Below are 18502 nucleotides of genomic sequence, written 5' to 3' on the forward strand. Positions count from 1 at the left end.
AAACAACAAAGCAGAGATGTATTGAAAATGAAAGTACACTCCACAGGGTGGGAGCGGGCCGAGCACAGGGGCTCAAGAGCCCCGTTACAGAATGTTCTGGGGTTTCAATACCCTCTAGAGGTTTCCATTGATTACTTGGTGTATGTCCTATGTAAATGAAGAGGATGAAGTAAAGTTACAAAGTCATTTACTCAGTGTATGCCCTATGTAAATGGAGAGGGTGTTTCCTGTCATCGCTGAAGTGTCTCCATTTGATTTAGTTCTAGGAAGTGAGCGTGAATCAGCCTTATGTTCCCTATCTCCAGACCCTATTCTTCTGCCTCACTGGGCTCAAGCAGTCCTCCCACCTTGGCCTTCCAAAGTGCTGGGATTACAGGCATGAGCTGCAGTGCCTGGCTTCAACACACATTTTGTTCTGAATATGTCAAGTTCTTGGAGGAGTTTATCTTAAGAAGTCACTGTGGGGGCTGGGCGCAGTGGCTCACACCTGTAATCCCAGCACTTTGGGAGGCTGAGGCAGGTGGAACAAGAGGTCAGGAGTTCGAGACCAGCCTGTCCAATATGGTGAAACCCCATCTCTACTAAAAATACAAAAATTAGCAGGGCGTGGTGGCACACGCCTGTAGTCCCAGCTACTCTGGAGGCTGAGGCAGAAGAATCCCTTGAATCCGGGAGCGGAGTTTGCAGTGAGCTGAGATCATACCCCTGCACTCCAGCCTGGGTGACAGAGCGAGACTCCGTCTCAAAAAAAGAAAGAAAGTCAGTCTCCCATGGAGAACCTTCCAAGCGCCGACTCTTCCCCCTTCTCCTCCACTCCTTCCCTTCCCTTTCCTGAATCGTTCAGTCCTAAAGCTATTAGGTGGGACAGAGCAAGGTAGATGCCTGTAACGTGGGGAAGGGAGGGCAGGTGACTCACAGAGAGCATCCAAGCCCAGAGAGAACGAGGAGGGTGTCCAGAGTGTGTGCGCTGGCACCTGACGTGGTGTGTGGGAGCCCAGGCTGATGAGGAAAGTGACCCCGCGGTGGACTGGCCAGCATGTGGCTCCTTTTGCCCATTCCCGTTTCTCCTTCAGTGCACTGCTCTTCCTGGAGTAAGGAACGAATGAGGCATGAGGCAATGAGCCGGCTTTTAGAGCAGCCAAGGCTTGGTCCATGGCAGAGCCATTCAGCACAACATGCTCTGTGAAAACACCGCCAGGCTTGAGCCCAGCCGAGCAGCCTCCACGCAGGGGGACTGGACAATCAGCTGCCTCTCTGCCCGTTTCCTCATCTATAAAGAGGAAACGTCAAGCCCTTGGCACAGCGTCCGGCCCACAGTCAGTGTTTGGTGGACATGAGCTGCCTTCATGGCAGCTGTCTTCAGGCCTCACAGGGTAGCTTTGAACAGGCAAAGCCAGAGGAGCTGGGGATGTCTCCTCTGTTGCTGTCTCCACGGTGGGAAATGGGCAGCTTGAAAACCTGATAGGAGCAACTTGGCTCTATCTATCAGAATGTGAAACATGCCAGCCCCTCAGCCCAGCTGTCACACTCCTTGGACCCTGCTCTGCACTGACGCCGGAACAAAGGCACAAGCACTTTCACAAGATGTTCACCGAGGCACCGACGGTGATAGGAAAATGCCGGAAGTTAGTGATGTGATCACCAACAGGGGACTGGCTAAATAGACCCCACTCAAAAGACCGAGGCCCAGCATGAACCATGCCCACATGAGAATAGTGAAGAAAGTCAACGGCAGAATCGTATTTGTAGGATGATGTCATTTGTATGAAAATGTAAAGTAACTATACAGAAAACAGTGTGCATTCCATCCATATATAGGTATACAAAAAATACAGCCACATATGTCTGAGTGTATGTACAAAATGAACATCTTCATGCAGGGGAAAAGTCCAGGAGGATAGACAGAAAGGCATGTCTGCAGAGTGGGGTGAGGAGGAACAGGAATGTTTACACTTCAAGAGTGCTGTACCGTTTGGATTGCTAGTAAAGAATGCAGGTCAATTTTATAATCAAAAAACTAGTATCAGGATGCTTAGGAGATGCAGACTGAAACACTTAAGAGTAAGGCACCAATGACTCAACAACAATAAATATGTAATACATGTGAATATTTTATCCATGTTATAGAGGGAGGGAGGGAGAGAAATGGGAAAAATTTGTGTGTGTGTGTGTGTGTGACGGAGTCTCACTCTGTCACCCAAGCTGGAGTGCACTGGTGCAATCTTGGCTCACTGCAACCTCCGCCTCCCAGGTTCAAGCGATTATCCTGCCTTGGCCTCCCCAGTAGCTGGGATTAAAAGTGCCTACCACAATGCCTGGCTAATTTTTTGTACTTTTTGTAGAAACAGGGTTTCACCATGGTGGCCTAGCTGGTTTCCAACTCCTGGCCTCAGGTAATCCGCCCACCTCGGCCTCCCAAAGTGCTGGGATTACAGGCATGAGCCACCATACCCCGCCCTTATGTTTGAAATATTTTAAAAATAAAGTTTAAAACATTAAATAAAAAAAAATAAAGATCAAATGAAAGACAGTCAAGTTCCTGGGAAGCCCACTGGAGATGCAGGTAGCAGAGGCCTGGAAGGACCTGCAGTGTCTGGGCAGGGCCTGTGGCAAACCAGAAAGGGCTAGCGTTGAAACCCAGGTTCTAAATGGCTTTATTTTTTCCATAACTTTTTCCCCCTAATATTCAATGTCCTTGCAAGACTGACGGATCCTAGGGTTTGAATCCACAAAGAATCACAAACACAGTTTATAGTCTGACCAAGGGACTGAAGAAAGCCTGCGGTTGATCCTGGTGACCCCTGACTGGCGTTTATGGTGCAGCTATGCCACGGCTGAGGGACATGGCTCAAGACAGAGTCCCTCCTCTCACAATCCAGCCATAAAGGCTTGCCTGAGTCCTTGGGAAGGTTCCAGATCAGGCTTCCCAACAGACGCTGTCCTCACCTCTGATGATCTGCTCCAATGGCATCTGTGACTCTGCCAAAGCCCTGCTCTCTGGAAAAAGAGCAAACAAAGCAATTTCAGCAAACAGTGGAGGACAGGCCCTGCTCTTACAGGAAGCCCACATTCACCCAGAAATGCATCATCCCGGCCCAGGCGCATCTGGTTTCCTCTACACTCTTCACCCAGGGACACAGGGATAGTTCTACCCAGGTAGGAACAGAGCAGGAAGGAAAGTGCTTTTAAGTACTGACAGTTCCCAACATTGAACCAGTGTTGTTTAATTAATGGGAATGCTGACGGGAGTCCTTAGGCTCTTCTCCCTCGAGCAAATGGACAACTCTGCCGTAGAAACACCATTGCCTTGGAGGTTAATCCTCAGTTCTCCTTGGCACTGTTTGTCCTTCATCAAAAGAGTAACCCAGAGTTTCTCTCCCCTTTCAGAGTGTACCCCTCAACTCCTTTTTGAATAAGAAACAGATCAACAGTATCTCCTTGACTTCAGTGATTCTGAATTAACCTCTGCCTAACTTCTATTTCAAGCCTCACTCACTTCAGAAGGGCCTCCAGCTCCCGCTTAACTCTGCCCACAACGGGTGGTCCCCAGAAGGTGAGGGCCGTGTACAGCTGCACCAGGGAGGCCCCTGCCCGGATCTTCTCCAGCGCGTCCTGCCCGCTGCTCACGCCACCAACCCCAATTATGGGAACTCGGCCTACAGAGAAGCACATGGTGACACTGTAAAGAAGGATATGGCTTCCGCCCCAGAGTCCCCCACAATCAAGGCAGATTAGGGAATGATGATTCCCATCAGGACCCAGGAGCCCAAGCCACACGCAGATCTGAAGACACAGATGCCGGAAGCCTTGCCTTGGGTGAGTGCATACATCTCCCGAATGGTTTGAGTTGATAAATCCCGGAGGGGCTTCCCACTCAGCCCTCCTGTTTCAGAGCGCAGGGCACCCTGGAGGCCAGCAGGGCGACTCACGGTGGTGTTCGTAACAATCAGCCCATCAATGCCCAACTGCAGTGTGAGATGGAGAAAAAGCCATGAGTCATGGCACCGAAGGACACAGAGGCGCTCCTCTGGGGGTCAGAGGCAGCAGCCGGGTCAGGTACCCACACCTACAGCCCCCAAAGCAAGAGCTACACCAGACCTTACTACTCATCTTTTCCTCAACAAGTTTTAGAATGAGCCATAACGTGACAACAGCAGCCATCACACACTGACCACCCACAGCATTCCCCTAGGACATGGTCCAGTCCTTAAAACAACCCAATTATAGTGTCTTGTCTGAGGCCCTCAGGTAGTAAGTGGTGGAACCATGATTTGAACCCATGACGGCCAGGCTCAGGCTATTTCCACTACTCTCCTATGCCACAGAGACCCGCTGTCCAGACAGGCTGGAGAGAGGAGTGAGGGAAAGAATTTTGAGTCCCAGTCAAGACTGGCCAAGGACCCAGGCTCAAGCCTTAACCTTGCTGGATGCAGATGAGGAGAGAGAGTAAGAGGCATGAGAAAAACTCCTTCAAGCAGTTATTCCAACAGTCGCTTTTGCCCACAGGGTGAGTTACACCATGAAAGACACCAAACCAGCCTTTAATACCAAGGAGAGGAAATCACAAAGGCCGCCATTCTGAGCTAACCCAGCTGGCCAAACAGCCTCTGCAGACCATGGGAGGCACACCCTGGGCCCAGGCCCCGACTCAAACCTCTTTGACCACACTGGCAATGTCCTCCTTGTCCTGGGCGGTGAGGTCAGGAGCGATCTTCACTAGCACTGCCGGCCTGTGCGCTCCCTGTAAGCCGTCCCTCTCCTGCAGCACCTAGGGCGACACACGGCCAGAGCTGGGGACCCTGCAGACTGCAGCCCCGCAGTGCAGCTGTGACCTACACTGCAGGTCAGTCGGTTTCCACAAAAGCAATCAGACTAAAGCAGGAACAATTTCTCCTTTTCAGGAAAGCCAGTCTCAGACACGTGAGGAGCACTAACGAGATGGATCCGAGTCCATTCTTTTAGGCCAAGGGATCCCCATGGACATTGGCTCATAGCTTAAGGGTGTTTCAGACTTTTCTTTTCTTTTCTTTTTTTTTTTTTTGAGACAAGGTTGCACTCTGTCACCCACACTGGAGTGTAGTAGCATCATCATGGCTCACTGTAGCCTGCACCTCCCTGGGCTCAGGCAATCCTTCCACTTCAGCCTCCAGAGTACCTGGGACTGCAGGTGTGCGCCGCCATGCCCAGCTAATTTCTGTATTTCTTGTAAGATGGGGTTTTGCCAAGTTGCCCAGGCTGGTCACAAACTCCTGAGCACAAGTGATCTGCCTGCCTCGGCCTCCAAGTAGCTGGGACTATAGGCTTGAGCCACTGTGCCTGTCTTAATTTTTAAATTTTTTGTAGAGACAGGGTCTTGCTCTTTTGCCTAGGCTGGTCTCAAACTCCTGGGCTATAAGTGATCCACCTGCCTCAGCCTCTCATAGTGCTGGGATTGTAGGCATGAGCCACCATGCCCAGCCTTTTTTAGACTTTCATTCCTAAAAGATAGCCAGGAAATATTACCACAAGTACTGGGTGAAGTCCTTCAGTTCACTCAGAGCTCTGGGTGCTAGGGTCAGAGTGACAAATGGGAGAGACGCGGTCTCTGCTCTTACAGACCTCGTGGTTTACAGCAGCAGGGACAGATAATTTGTCACTGTCACGTATAATCAGTGTCATGACAGGGGATCAGAGGGGACCCTGGGAAGGCATAGCCAGGGGTCCTACTGGTCCAGGTGCTAAGGACAGCTTCTGAGGGTGATGCTGAAGCTTTACCCTGGAGAATGAAGGGGAGCGGGTGGGGCAGGCTGGTGGGACGGGGCCTGGAGAAGGGGTGCAGTTGCCCACCTTGGTCAGCAGGCGGCGCAGCTCAGCCTTTCCCTGAAGGCTCCGCAGCCCGGCCGTGTTGGGGCTGGACACATTGACCACCAGGTAGTCGGCCAGCGGGCCCAGCACGCGCACCCCTTCTGCGTAGTCCTCCGCGGCGTCCACTGAGGTCTTGTTCTTCCCCAAGTTGACCCCCAGCGGCAGTCCATCTGCAAACGTCGCTGGTCAGGCCTGCAGCCCGCACACCATTTCCTGTGCCACTTTCTGAGGCTGTCCTTGACCAAACCACTGCGGACAGCTGGGCAGGTCTTCCCTCCAAACCTGACCTGCCCGACACCGGCTGACAGGTGCTCAGCTGCGGCCTGGGCCTGCCTACCAAAATCACTCGCCGGCTTTGTCTAGCAAAGTCGGGGCAGCTACGAGGATGTTTTGCTGCATTTTGCCCTTTTTTAAAAAAATTTTTCATGGAAAATGGACAAATTAGTGCAAATACTTGTGGGGCAAAAGATGGGCCTCATAAATTGAATAAAACTGAAAACAGACAGAACTCAGTAGGCACGTCAGGCCGGCAACGCTCACCTCAAGGGATGCTTGTTGGCCTTGGCTCAGTTGACTGGATGTACAGTTGTGAAGAAAAAACAAAATGAAAGAATATGTATAAAATTCTGAAAAACAGGCCAGGTGAGGTGGCTCATGCCTATAATCCCAGCACTTTGGGTGGCCAAGGGTGGAGGATTGCTTGAGCCCAGGAATTCAAGACCAGTCTGGGCAACATGGTGAAACCCCATCTCTACAATTGAAAAACTCAGCTGGGCGCAGTGGTGCACACCTGTAGTCCCAGCTACTTACTCGTGAGGCTGAAGTAGGATTGAGGCTCCAGTGAACCGTGATCATGCCACTGCACTCCAGCCTGAGCAGCAGAGCAAGACTCTGTCTCAAAATATATATATATTCCAATATATATATTGGAAAATATATATATACTGGAAATTTTTTTTTTTCCACTGTTGCCCAGGCTGGAATGTGGTGGCACAATCTTGGCTCACTGCAACCTCTGCCCCCTGAATTCAAGCAATTCTGCTGTCTCAGCCTCCTGAGTAGCTGGGATTACAGGCATGTGCCACCATGCCCAGCTAATTTTTGTATTTTTAGTAGAGATGGGGTTTCACCATGTTGGCCAAGATGATCATCTCCTGACCCCATGATCCGCCCGTCTCGGCCTCCCAAAGTGCTGGGATTACAGATGTGAGCCACCGCGCCTGGCCTAATTTTTGTATTTTTAGTAGAGAAGGGTTTTCACCCCTTCTCTGGTCTGGCTGGTCTCGAACCCCTGACCTCAAGTGACCCACCTGCCTCAGCCTCCCGGAGTGCTAGGATTACAGGCATGAGCCATCATGCCTGGCCAAATGTTTTCAATTATCATGCCTAAAATGTAGAGGTGTAATTGTTTTCTAACTTATAATTTTAGTTGTCTGAGGAAAGGGACTCTCCCTCATATAATAACTGAGGGGACCCTGTGTCTTCGGTGCTTCCCCGGACAGCCTGATTACTCCCCTAGCCTGGGCATCATTGTTAGCACCTGCCCTTTTTTACTCTCAAGAGGGTCTCAGTTTACATGTATGCAACGAGGTCAGCTTACTTAAAAATCCATGGGACTGACTATCAGTGGACTTGCATTTTGGACCTCCAGAAAAATACATTTTCAGAAACACACTATGTGTAAAAGAAAAGGGTTGTCTCTACTTGACTTCTCCTAAGATACTATCTTATCTGCATGAGGAGTGGTACATCAATGGTACAGGCTGTTTTTTCCATCTGAGAGTTGGGGAAAGACTTAGAACACCAAGTAGCTCACAAAATGGGTTGTCAGGCCAGAGAGGATCGAACAACATCTATTGTACTGCTCACCACCTTCTCACACCCCAATCACACTCTGGCATCATTAGCAAATGAGATAGTGTAGCTACTTTCCAGGGTGGGGACTGGAGGAGGGGATCAGAACCCACCCAATTAGAAGCCGGGCACAGCGGCTCATGCCTGTAATCCCAGCACTTTGGGAGGCTGAGGCGGGTGGATCAATTGAGGTCAGGAGTTCAAGACCAGCCTGGCCAACATGGTGAAACCCTGTCTCTACTAAAAATATAAAAATTAGTCGGGTGTGGCGGTGGGCGCCTATAATCTCAGCTACTCAGTAGGCTGAGAAAGGAGAATCACTTGAACCTGGGAGGTGGAGGCTGCTGTGAGCTAAGATCGCACCACTGTTGCCTGGGCAACAGAGAGAGACTCTGTCTCAAAAAAACAAAGAATCCAATTAGACAAAAGGTTTATCATAGGTCTCCAAGCTTCCCAGTCTAGCACCTATCAAGCCCAGATCATTTGTAAGCTTGAATTCTTTTCCACACAAGTAAACTGGCTTGAAGGAGAATATCACTTTCATGTAGCTAATGGATTAGGAGTCATCTGCCCAAACTGACAAGATTTGGGAGTTAGAGAGAAATTACTGGATTACTCTGTCCCCAGAGGGCACCAAAGCTTTTGTCAACACATGTTCCTTGGCATGGTGCTAACAAGCTGCCATGAAGGCCCCTAAGCTGCTGGCAGACACATCCGTGCAGAGCCCTGGTGCAGGCTCTGCTTCACTCCACAGACCAGGAGGGCCACTGGGAGGGAGGGCTGGGTGAGGAAGAACAGGGGATAAGCCAGGAAACTGCACTGCAGACACCAAGAAGAAAAAGCAAGCACGAAGGCAGGCAAGCATCACAAACCATGCAAGTCCTGTGATGACCTCCAAAGCTCCCCAGGTGGGCAGCTCTGCAGTTCAGCGGGGTCTGCTTCCAGCCAAGCCAGGGGTTTCCAAAAGATAATTTCCTATTCCCCAATTATGACACTGCTGAGTGCCTCAGCCCTTTCCACCTCACTTCCTGAAGTGAATCTCATATCCATTGGTTTCTTCATCCTGCTACCAGGACTATCTGGGACTAAGACATCCTAAAAGGAGTTTCAGAAGGACCCAAAGAAGACAGTGGTCGCTACTGAGCCGCAGCCCCCCACACACAATCCACGGGGTCCTGGGGCATCAGGGTCAGGACAACAGAGGGCTGTGACCACTAAGTGCATCCTGAGAGCGAGTGAGGCAGAGGCCACAGAGAACACCCGCATTGCCGGAGGCACCTTCAAAAATGCATGTTGTGGCCGGGCACGGTGGATCACACCTGTAATCCCAGCACTTTGGGAGGCCGAGGTGGGCAGATCACGAGGTCAGGAGATCGAGACCATCCTGGCTAACACAGTGAAACCCCACTTCTACTAAATATACAAAAAATTAGCCGGGCGTGGTGGCGGGCACCTATAGTCCCAGCTACTTGGGAGGCTGAGGCAGGAGAATGGCATGAACCTGGGAAGTGGAGCTTGCAGTGAGATGAGATCGCACCACTGCACTCCAGCCTGGGAGAGAGAGCGAGACTCCATTTAAAAAAAAAAAATGCGCATTGTTTTTGGTTTTTTAGAGAAATGGGATCTCACGATGTTGCCCAGGCTGGTCTTAAACTCCTGAGCTCAAGCGATCCTCCCACCTTGGGCACCCAAAGTATTGAGATTACAGGTGTGAACTGTGTCGAGCCAAAAATGAGCAGTTTCCAAAACAACTCATGAAGAATATTTTCCCAAATGCTAATATTAGTTATCCTTGAGTAGGGAGGAGTATCCGTTTCTTGAACTTTCTTTCTTTACGCTTCTCTGTATTTACTGTCTTCTGTAATTAATGAACATTATTTACACAATAGAGGATTAAAAAGGGAGGACAGAGTGGGCCACAGGAAGATGACATTCAAGTCCTGCTCCCGCCCTCCCTGCCTGTGTGATCACAGCCCAGCCGCTTCGCTTCACTTGCTTTCAGGCCTCCCTAGTTACGGTAACAGGTTACATAACGAGGCAGAGGCAAAGGGAGTATTTGCTAAATTGTGAAATCCAGTTAAACTCTTGGAGGCTGTGTGTGGGACCAGGAAAATCCCTCTAGGAGAGGTGCCCTGAGGTCCTCAGTGGTTTTTGCTATTGCTCAATCATGTTTATTTCACTAGAAATGTTCCCAGTGTTTCTCCCACGTTTTCTCCTAATAAATAAGAAAGGCCCTCTGACGCAACCCACTTTACCTTCTGTGAGCTTGGCCTGCTTCTGCTGTCTGGCGCGTAACCTGTGTTCCACCACCGAAAGCCCGTGACTGTTAAACCCATACCTGCAGAGCCACAAGCAGATGAGAGGGGCAGAGTGAGATGGCACCATAGCCACTTCCTGTACACTTAGGACTTTTTAAAACAAGAGAAAAAAAAATCACAGTCAGTTCTTACACTTCCAGGGTCTAAACACCCCTGGGGCTCCTAGAGAACTTGCCAGAACACCATCCAGTACCCAGGGGAAAGATTAAAATTTGCAAATGCTCAGCCAACTAGCATTGGAAACAGCCCAGATGCAGCAGCAGCTGCCCCAGACCTGCTGGATCCCCACTCCTTACCCAGCCACTCTGAGAACTGCACGCTCACTTGCCACCTGCCTGGGCTCCCAAACAGCCTCCTGAAGCCCCTGCAGCCACTCTGTCTCCCTATGCTTTCTGCCTGTGAAAATCACCTCTCTTCCTAGCTCAGAGCAAATGCTCCCTGTCCTCCTGCACAAAGCTCCCAGCTGCAAAACATCCCTCATCCCCCTGGCCTTCATACAGAGCTTTGGACCTACCTTTCTCCTGGCTCGGGATAGACACATACATATGTGCTTAAGGTCCCATACTAGGTTACGATCTTCTTGAGGGCAAGCAACATCTCATACCTCTCTCATCCCTCTATCACTGTCACTAGACACTTCCCGAAGGCAGGGGCCTCATCCCTGTATCCCCAGCCCCACTGTGGGTGTTGACTTAGTGGCCAGTCCCCTTCCTCTTCCTCCTTGCCAGTGAAACCCACCTGCCCTGATACAGGGTAAAAATGCTAATGACTCCTTTCCCAGCCTTGCTGGCAAGTGAAGCAAAAGTGTGTGCCTGAGACACAAGTGAGGCCTACTGGGAGCCTCTGAGAACATGCCTGCCCTTTTTCCTTTCTGCTCTTGAGCATCCGTGTAAGAACGTAATACTCGCAGCCGAGGTCACTCTCTGACAAGCAAAAAGGGAAGGCTCAAAGAAGTTGGACCACAGTCTCAACACTGCCCTAGTGCTCAACCAACCCTGGGCCTGCCCATTGCACCTGTTATGAGAAGAAAATAGTATCAAATGTGCCTGTTGTTTAAGCCACTTTGTTAGAGCCAAAAGCATCTATAATAGACACACTGGCACACATATCTGATGACTTAATAACTTCACCCATTCATTCAGCAAGTATTTACAGCACACTCACCACATGCCACGCAGCCAGGAGGCCACACACGCGGTGCTCAGAGCACGATCTCATACCCCTGCTCACCTATAGGATTCACCAAGTACCATCATCCCAGCACCTGCAGTTATCTGTAGCAGCTGAATGATAAGCAAATATATTTTGCCTGGCCAATTCTGAAGATATTGATCCCCACCTGCAATGCAGCAGAAAGATCGATAACTTGATCTCTAATGCTGCAGATTTTCCCTGAAACAAGCACAAGAAAGCAGGAAGCACGGCCAAGTAAATGTCCTACAGATCCATCTCCCAGGAGGCCACCAGTGACCCCAAAGATGCCCATTGAAATCTCCCCAAGGAGGCTCTTCAAAATCCTCTTACCAAAAAGTAGGCACTTCTTCACCTTTTGGGTTTGCTGCAGTAAAAATTACCCAGGGATGACAAAGGGAAGAGCTTTATACAGTCTAGAAGGATTTATCTTACTAAGAGCAGCTGTGCATGTTGAATGTTACATTCTCCTGTTTGCTAAAGGCTGGGGCTGTGCTGGCCAATACACGTCTGCTGGCCACATGTGGCTACTGGCTGCTGGGAATGCAGTTGGTCCAAAGGGAGAGGTGCTGGAAATAAAATGCACACTGGCTCTTACACTTGGTACAGGCAAAAGAAGGTAAAAACAGCGAATTAATACTTTTTATGGTGTTTTAAACACATGTTTTTTTAAATACTTGTAACACATTAAATATAACTAAATTATAATTTTAAGTAAGTATCAATTTCACTCATTCTGTTTACTGTGTCAGTGTGGTCACTAGAGCACTTTAAATTACACATGGGCTCACATTACATTTCTCTTGGACAGTGTCGAGTAAGAGCACTGGAGAAACAGCATGGACAGAGCACAAACTCTCAAGTCCAGTAAGCCCAGGCCATGCCCAAGCTCTCCTGCTTATTATCTCCGTGACCGAAGCGGAGTTATTTGGCTCTACGAGCCTCCGTCTACACAACTGTTAAATGGACGTAACAAAGCCTGCTTTTCAAGATAGATGCCTGGGGCACATAGTAGACGCTGAACGGGGTTCCTGAACATTCTAAATGACAGAAGAATGTCCACATTGTATGAGAGAAAAAAAACAGAGGCAGATCTTACATCTCTGAAAGCCCAGCTGGAAAGAGGGCATCCCCCATGAACTCTGGGCCGCTCACCTACCTGTTAATGACAGCTTGGTCCTCGGGGAGACGGAAGACTCTGGGTCTGGGGTTTCCTTCCTGAGGTTTTGGAGTCACACTTCCTATCTCAACAAAACCAAAGCCCATCTTATAAAGTCCGTCCACGGCTTCCCCATGCTTGTCAAATCCTGCAGCAATTCCTACTGGATTTCGGAATTTATGGCCCAGAACTCTCACTTCCTGGGAAGAGGAAGACAAAGTCAGAGGCACGCAAGGCTATCCCGGTGTTTCTCAAAGCATGGTTCCTGGCACGGCTACACCAGAATGACCTGGGAAGCTTGTGAAACCTCAGATCCCAGGGCCCACCCCCAAGGTCAAAATCTTTGGGGGAGGAATGGAGCACTGGGGGAACCTATTCTTAACAGTGCTGGCTCTCCAGGGGACTGTGACACCTACTAGAGTTTGAAAACCACGGGGCTTTATCATTAGCAAGCCTGGGGGGAGAAATGGTGTTTCCACCATGGGTTGAACAGGAGACAAGCGCTGCCTTTCCCAGTTGTGGTTAAGGTTCATACCTTCTTGTCAACTAGCCTTGGTGGGAGAGAGTAGCTCGCTGGTGTCAGGCCCTAGATAGTGCTTCCCTGAAACCAAGGCATGGTAAGCAGCAAACTCTTTAATCAGCTTAATAAACATCAGCTCCAGCTGTGTCCCTCCTCATCCAGGCTGGTAAGAATCCCCAGCCACGACCCCCAGCCTCCCACGGGGAACCCGAGGAAGGAAGGTGTTCAGCTGGGCAGAACTGACTGATGGGCTCCAGCGACCTTTCAGGAGACTAGCAAAGGCCTCCCAGGGTGAACACCGTGGGATCCCGGAAGCAGGGGTAAGAGAGATGCTCCAAGAAAGAAGAACAACAAATGAAGGTGAGAATGCTCGCAGCACCTCAGGAGACTGGGAGGCAAGATGTGTGTGGCTGGACTAGGGGCTTTCCTCCAGGACTGCGGTTCTCAGCTCCGGCTGCACCACAGAGGCCCCTGGCAGCTTTCAGGTCCCACTCTCAGATGTGGCGGTGAAACTGGTCTGGCACCAGGCCAGGGCATCTGGATACTCCAAATGCAACCCCGGGGGATTCTAACATGCCTGACGTAGGTGAAGGGTGGAGAGCTAAACCAGGAAAGCTGTGAAATCATCAAGAGTCCTGGCTACCAGTTAAAAAGTTTGAGTCACATTCTAAATGAGCTGCTGCAAGCGTGGGCACAGGCAGCGGTGTTTAGGACAACACCTCGGAGGTCAGGTTTGCCTGTCTCTGTCATCTGTGTTTACACAGACACAGCCTGCGCCCTCAGGCACACACTTCCTTCTAAATTCTCCTCATCTCTGCATCCCACTCATTATTCACTCCCATTCACTCCAGGGCTCTCAAACTAGCAGTCTGGGGTGAGGACGGTTTAGCGGAGTGCTCTGTCTGAGCCTACAGTGCCTGTTACTGTGTGAGCATGGCGAGTCAGGGGAAATGACACATCTGCTCAGCACCATACAATCAGAGTGAAAAGGAGTCTAAGGTCGGAAGGGGAAATGCGGTGAAGGCCCCTTTAATTTGTAACAGTGACCCTTCCTCACCAGAGTTCTGAGGGCTTCTTGTTTGCGTTTTCACACTCAAATCATTCCGACGTCCTCCCATTTGATAAGAAGCCTCTCGAAAGGAAACTGCCGAGACTTCCATGAGGAAGCAGCTTCTGTGAGGATGGGGATTCTTCTATTCGGTTTGCGGCACTAAGCCCGGAAGGTTGCATGAAACAGAGGCCCTCAGCCTTCGGCTGACACTGGCCTCTACAGTCAGAGGCTGTATCTACACTTCTGCCTACACACCCTCTTCCGGCCCTAAAGGCTTTCCTGGGACTCTAGGCCAAAGATTTCAAGCATGTGGAGAGGGCCCGTGGGCTGAACATGCGGCTGAGTGAGGCTGGGACCCAACGCTCCTGTCTCGCACGGTGCTCAATGACTGGCAGTCTCCCCATTTAGCCGAGGGGAAGACTGAGCTACCTGCAACCTCAGCAAGGCAGGACAGCGGCCAAGGGGCAGGAAGCCAGTGTCAGACTCCGTGGGTTTGAATCCTGGTCCTGCTACCCGCTAGCTGTGTGACTGGAGTTCCTTTTTGTTATTCCTTACTCTGTTTCTTGGTTTCCTGATCCATGGCTGGGGATGGTAACAGATCCAGCTCATGCAGTAGCTGGGAAGATCAAACAAGAACATCGCCTAACACAATCCCATATATGTAATAGATAATCATCATTGCTAATTACATGACACAAAAAAATAATGCTCAGACTGAATTCCAAATCTCCACTGCTCACTTGAGGTTCTGCTGTTCAAAAAGATCAGTCCTGGCTGAGAAGTTTAGGGACTTCAGCCTTCACCTTTGTATTTAATGCACAGGGTATCCAGGAACACCTACCAGCATGTCAGAGTCTTGAAATCTGGCCCGTGGAAGGAGCCCCAGGGAGGTGAAGCGAACAGCCAGTCTGTGGGCTGACTCCGGATCCAGCAGCCCCTGTAGAGCTGGCATCAGGTGTTCAGCATAGAAACGCTCATCTCCCGTGGCCATCAGGTAGGAGGCGAAGAGAAGTCCTCCACCCCCCAGGATGACCACAGCATCCTGGGCCCGCTTCTGCAAAAAAAGAGCCTATTAGAAGGGCCCTCCAGGCCAGGCTGCAGCACCCTCCCTGAGCCCTTCACACCCAGGCACACAGAGGGCATAACGGCAGGTCACATGAAACAGATGCCCTTAGCCTTCTGCTAACACTGGCCTCTACAGTCAGAGGCTGTATTGACACTTCTGCCTACACACCTCTTCAGGTCCTAAAGGCTTTCCTGGGACTCTCAGGCCAGAAATTTCAAGAGGCACCATACTGTCCTCTAGGGGGATTGTGGTGGACACTGCTACTGGTTACAGTGACAGGGTAATGCTAATAGATGTGGTGGGCAGGAATCCGGAAAGTCAGACATCCTTCTGGGCTTGAGACTATCTGACATGAACTGCCCCATTTCCTGTGTGACTTTTTTTTTTTTTTTTTGAGACGGAGTCTCACTCTGTCGCCCAGGCTGGAGTGCAGTGGCGCGATCTCGGCTCACTGCAAGCTCCACCTCCCGGGTTCACACCATTCTCCCGCCTCAGCCTCCGAGTAGCTGGGACTACAGGCGCCCGCCACCACGCCCGGCTAGTTTTTTGTATTTTTAGTAGAGACGGGGTTTCACCATGTTAGCCAGGATGGTCTCGATCTCCTGACCTCGTGATCCACCTGTCTCGGCCTCCCAAAGTGCTGGGATTACAGGCTTGAGCCACCGCGCCCGGCCCCTGTGTGACTTTTGAACATCCTACTGACATTCGTGTGCGTAAAAAATTATATGTTCATATTATCTGAGCCAAACTCTATTTTACCATATAAACTGTCTTTCTTGACTTCCTAGTCTCAAGCAATCCTCCCACCTCAGCCTCCCCAAATAACTGGGACCACAGGTACATGCCACCAAGCCCAGCCAATTTTTTGAAGAGATGGAGTCTCGCTATGTTGCCCAGGCTGGTCTAGAACTCTTGGGCTCAAGCAGTACTCCTGCCTTGGCCTCCCAAAGTGCTGGGATTACAGCATGAGCCACAGTGCCCAGTCTTCACATGGTTTTCACATACAGTACAAGTATCTTGTAAATTGAGGGACAACTATACAGTGTTGCATAGAACATTCCCAAGAATTGTTCATTTCAGAAAATCTCATCGGGAATGGTACAGTGCTTTGCTGGGGTGTTTGATAATGTAACACACCTGTACACTTGCATTTCTAAGTAGAGGCTTAAACACAACTATCTCACTAGGGGAGTCAGCAATATTTACATACGGAAATACATGTAATTTTATTAATATAAACTACTTTTAAATTTTCTCCTTTATATTCCACTTAGGGTATTAATTATGCTGGCTTTCAAAAATTGCACATAGCTGGACTTCGTGACTCATGCTTGTAATCCCAGCACTTTGGGAGGCTGAAGTGGGAGGACTGCTTGAGCTCAGGAGTTTGAGACCAGCCTGGGCAACACAGTGAGACCCCATCTCTAGAAAATATAAAAAATTAGCCAGGCATGGTGGTGCATCTGTGGTCTCAGCTACTTGGGAGGCAGAAGTGGGCAGATCCCTTGAGACCACGAGGTCCAAGCTGCAGCAAGCCGGGATCGTGCCACTGCACTCCACCTGTGCAATGGAGTGAAGACTCTCTCAAAAATGTATACATACAAAGATATTATACATATATTCCATTTCAGGGGGTGTAAAATATAAAACAGAAGCTTCAGATCTTATTGGATCAAAAGTGGTTCACGATGCTTTTCTCTAATTATCACTGCCAGATGCTGAGTTATTCATTCATTAGTTCAGTCATTCATCAAATACTGATTGAGCAAAGATGGCAAAACAGATCTTGCCCCTACCATCATGGAGAGTGTGATCTTATGAAGCGACAGACAGAAATCAATGATCATGCAAATACATAGTCATGGCAACTGTGATGAAGGATAAAAAGTATAAGGTAATGAAAGTATTCAACCTAATCTTAGAGGTAAGGAAAGGCTTCCTTAAGGAAATGACTTAAAGCTGATACTCAAGGGATAAACGAATTGTTGGGAGTCTCTTTGAACCTATTCTGGTTCAATTATTTTTAAAAAGTTAACCAGAAGACAGTAGGGAGAGGAAAAAGTGTAAAGGCTCTCTCAGTAGCAGAAGAGAATGAGAAAGGGAGAAAGTTTGGAATAGAGGAGTGAGGGAAAGTAAGGCTTAAGACGAAACAGGAGAAATGAGCAGGAGTTTGGCCGAAATCAACATGTGGGTTTTGTTCCCTAAGCCAGGAAATGACATGATCAGATTTGCTTTTAAAGATCCTTCCAAACTGCTAAAGAGATGTAGATCAAGTATTCATTGGCTGGGTGCGGTAGCCCACGCCTGTAATCCCACTACTTTGGGAGGCTGAGGCGGGAAGATCCCTTGAGGCCAATAGTTCTAGACCAGCCTGGGCAACACAGTGAGATCCCATCTCTCTCCATATATTTATTTTAAAAAGAGACTCAGGCCGAGCGCGGTAGCTCACGCCTGTAATCCCAACACTTTGGGAGGCTTACGAGGTCAGGAGTTCGAAACCAGCCTGACCAAAATGGTGAAACCCCGTCTCTACTAAAAATATCAAAATTAGCCAGGCGTGGTGGCGCGCGCCTGTAATCCCAGCTACTCAGGAGGCCGAGGCAGGAGAATCGCTTGAACCCGCGAGGCGGAGTTTGCAGTGAGCCAAGATCGCTCCACTGCACTCCAGCCTGGGCGACAGAGCGAGACTCCGTCTCAAATGAATAAATAAAAAGAGACTCAAGGTTTTCATTGCCTCCCTTGGAGACTGCACGCCCCCCCGCCCCCCAACCCCATGCCAATCAACAAATATTTGAACACCTACTACATACGGGGATACAACTAAGAACTTTTCACATAGAGCCCCCCGCCCTAACAAAACTTTACCTAAAAGGACTGGGACCATGTCCTACTCTAGTTTCATTCCCCATTGGATCCTGCACACAACGCTGGGCGGTCATGTGTTCACTAAGCACCCCTGTGCCAGGCTCAAAAACATGGCCCAGACGCAGACACTCAGATCAGCACCCATCCAGACCTGCAGGCGCTGTCTGCTCACGCCTGACCGAGTCCACGTGCAAATGCACACGCGCGAGCATTTACAGGCGTCCCCGGAAACACGCACACGTCCCGGGGGGCCCACACTCCCGGAGCCGCCTTCGGTCCATGCCTCGCCCGGCCTGACTCCCCGTTCTTGCCCGCCCGGACCGCCGGTTCCCGATCCACTGTGCTCACTCGCGGGACTCACTTTCAGGTGTCTCCACGCCATGCTCCTTCCGTCAATAAGCCCGCCCCTGTCTCCGTTCCATTGGAGAAGATGGCAGCGGCCCCTCCTATCTCCGCCCCTTAGCCGCCAGCCCACCAATCGCCGGGCAGAAGGGTTGAGCGGTCGCCTCCGCGCAGCGGGGAAGGCCCGGCATCACCCCAGGTTCTGGTTGGGTGCGCGTGCGCAGTAGCGGCGGCCACACCTCTTCCGCCCGCCCTGCTCACGGTCTGCCGCTTGGTCGCCGGCGGTTGGCAG

The 18502-nt window shown here is 50.2% G+C and overlaps 1 protein-coding gene across 1 annotated transcript; it reads right to left on the reverse strand.

Annotated features, from left to right (window-relative positions):
• Nucleotides 1–1727: 1727 nt before the first annotated feature.
• DHODH (dihydroorotate dehydrogenase (quinone)) lies at nucleotides 1728–18424 on the reverse strand. The gene is made up of 9 exons (XM_025370956.1): nucleotides 18230–18424; nucleotides 14779–14991; nucleotides 12367–12566; nucleotides 9954–10036; nucleotides 5827–6014; nucleotides 4655–4768; nucleotides 3812–3965; nucleotides 3497–3656; nucleotides 1728–2997 (listed from the first exon to the last, which is right to left on the reverse strand). The coding sequence occupies exons 1-9, from the start codon at nucleotides 18248–18250 to the stop codon at nucleotides 2943–2945; spliced, it is 1188 nt and encodes a 395-aa protein (XP_025226741.1). The 5' UTR covers nucleotides 18251–18424; the 3' UTR covers nucleotides 1728–2942.
• Nucleotides 18425–18502: the final 78 nt, after the last annotated feature.

The sequence above is a fragment of the Theropithecus gelada genome, chromosome 20 (genome assembly GCF_003255815.1).
Source record: "Theropithecus gelada isolate Dixy chromosome 20, Tgel_1.0, whole genome shotgun sequence".
Classification (NCBI taxonomy): Eukaryota; Metazoa; Chordata; class Mammalia; order Primates; family Cercopithecidae; genus Theropithecus; species Theropithecus gelada.

Excerpts from the sequence above, each read along its gene's own strand:
- DHODH (XM_025370956.1), bottom strand. The coding sequence starts at position 18,250 with ATGGCGTGGAGACACCTGAAA. Across the intron at positions 12,567-14,778 it reads TTCAAGACTCTGACATGCTG|GAAGTGAGAGTTCTGGGCCA; the intron begins GTAGGTGTTCCT and ends TCCTCTTCCCAG. Across the intron at positions 3,657-3,811 it reads GATGTATGCACTCACCCAAG|GCCGAGTTCCCATAATTGGG; the intron begins GCAAGGCTTCCG and ends GCTTCTCTGTAG.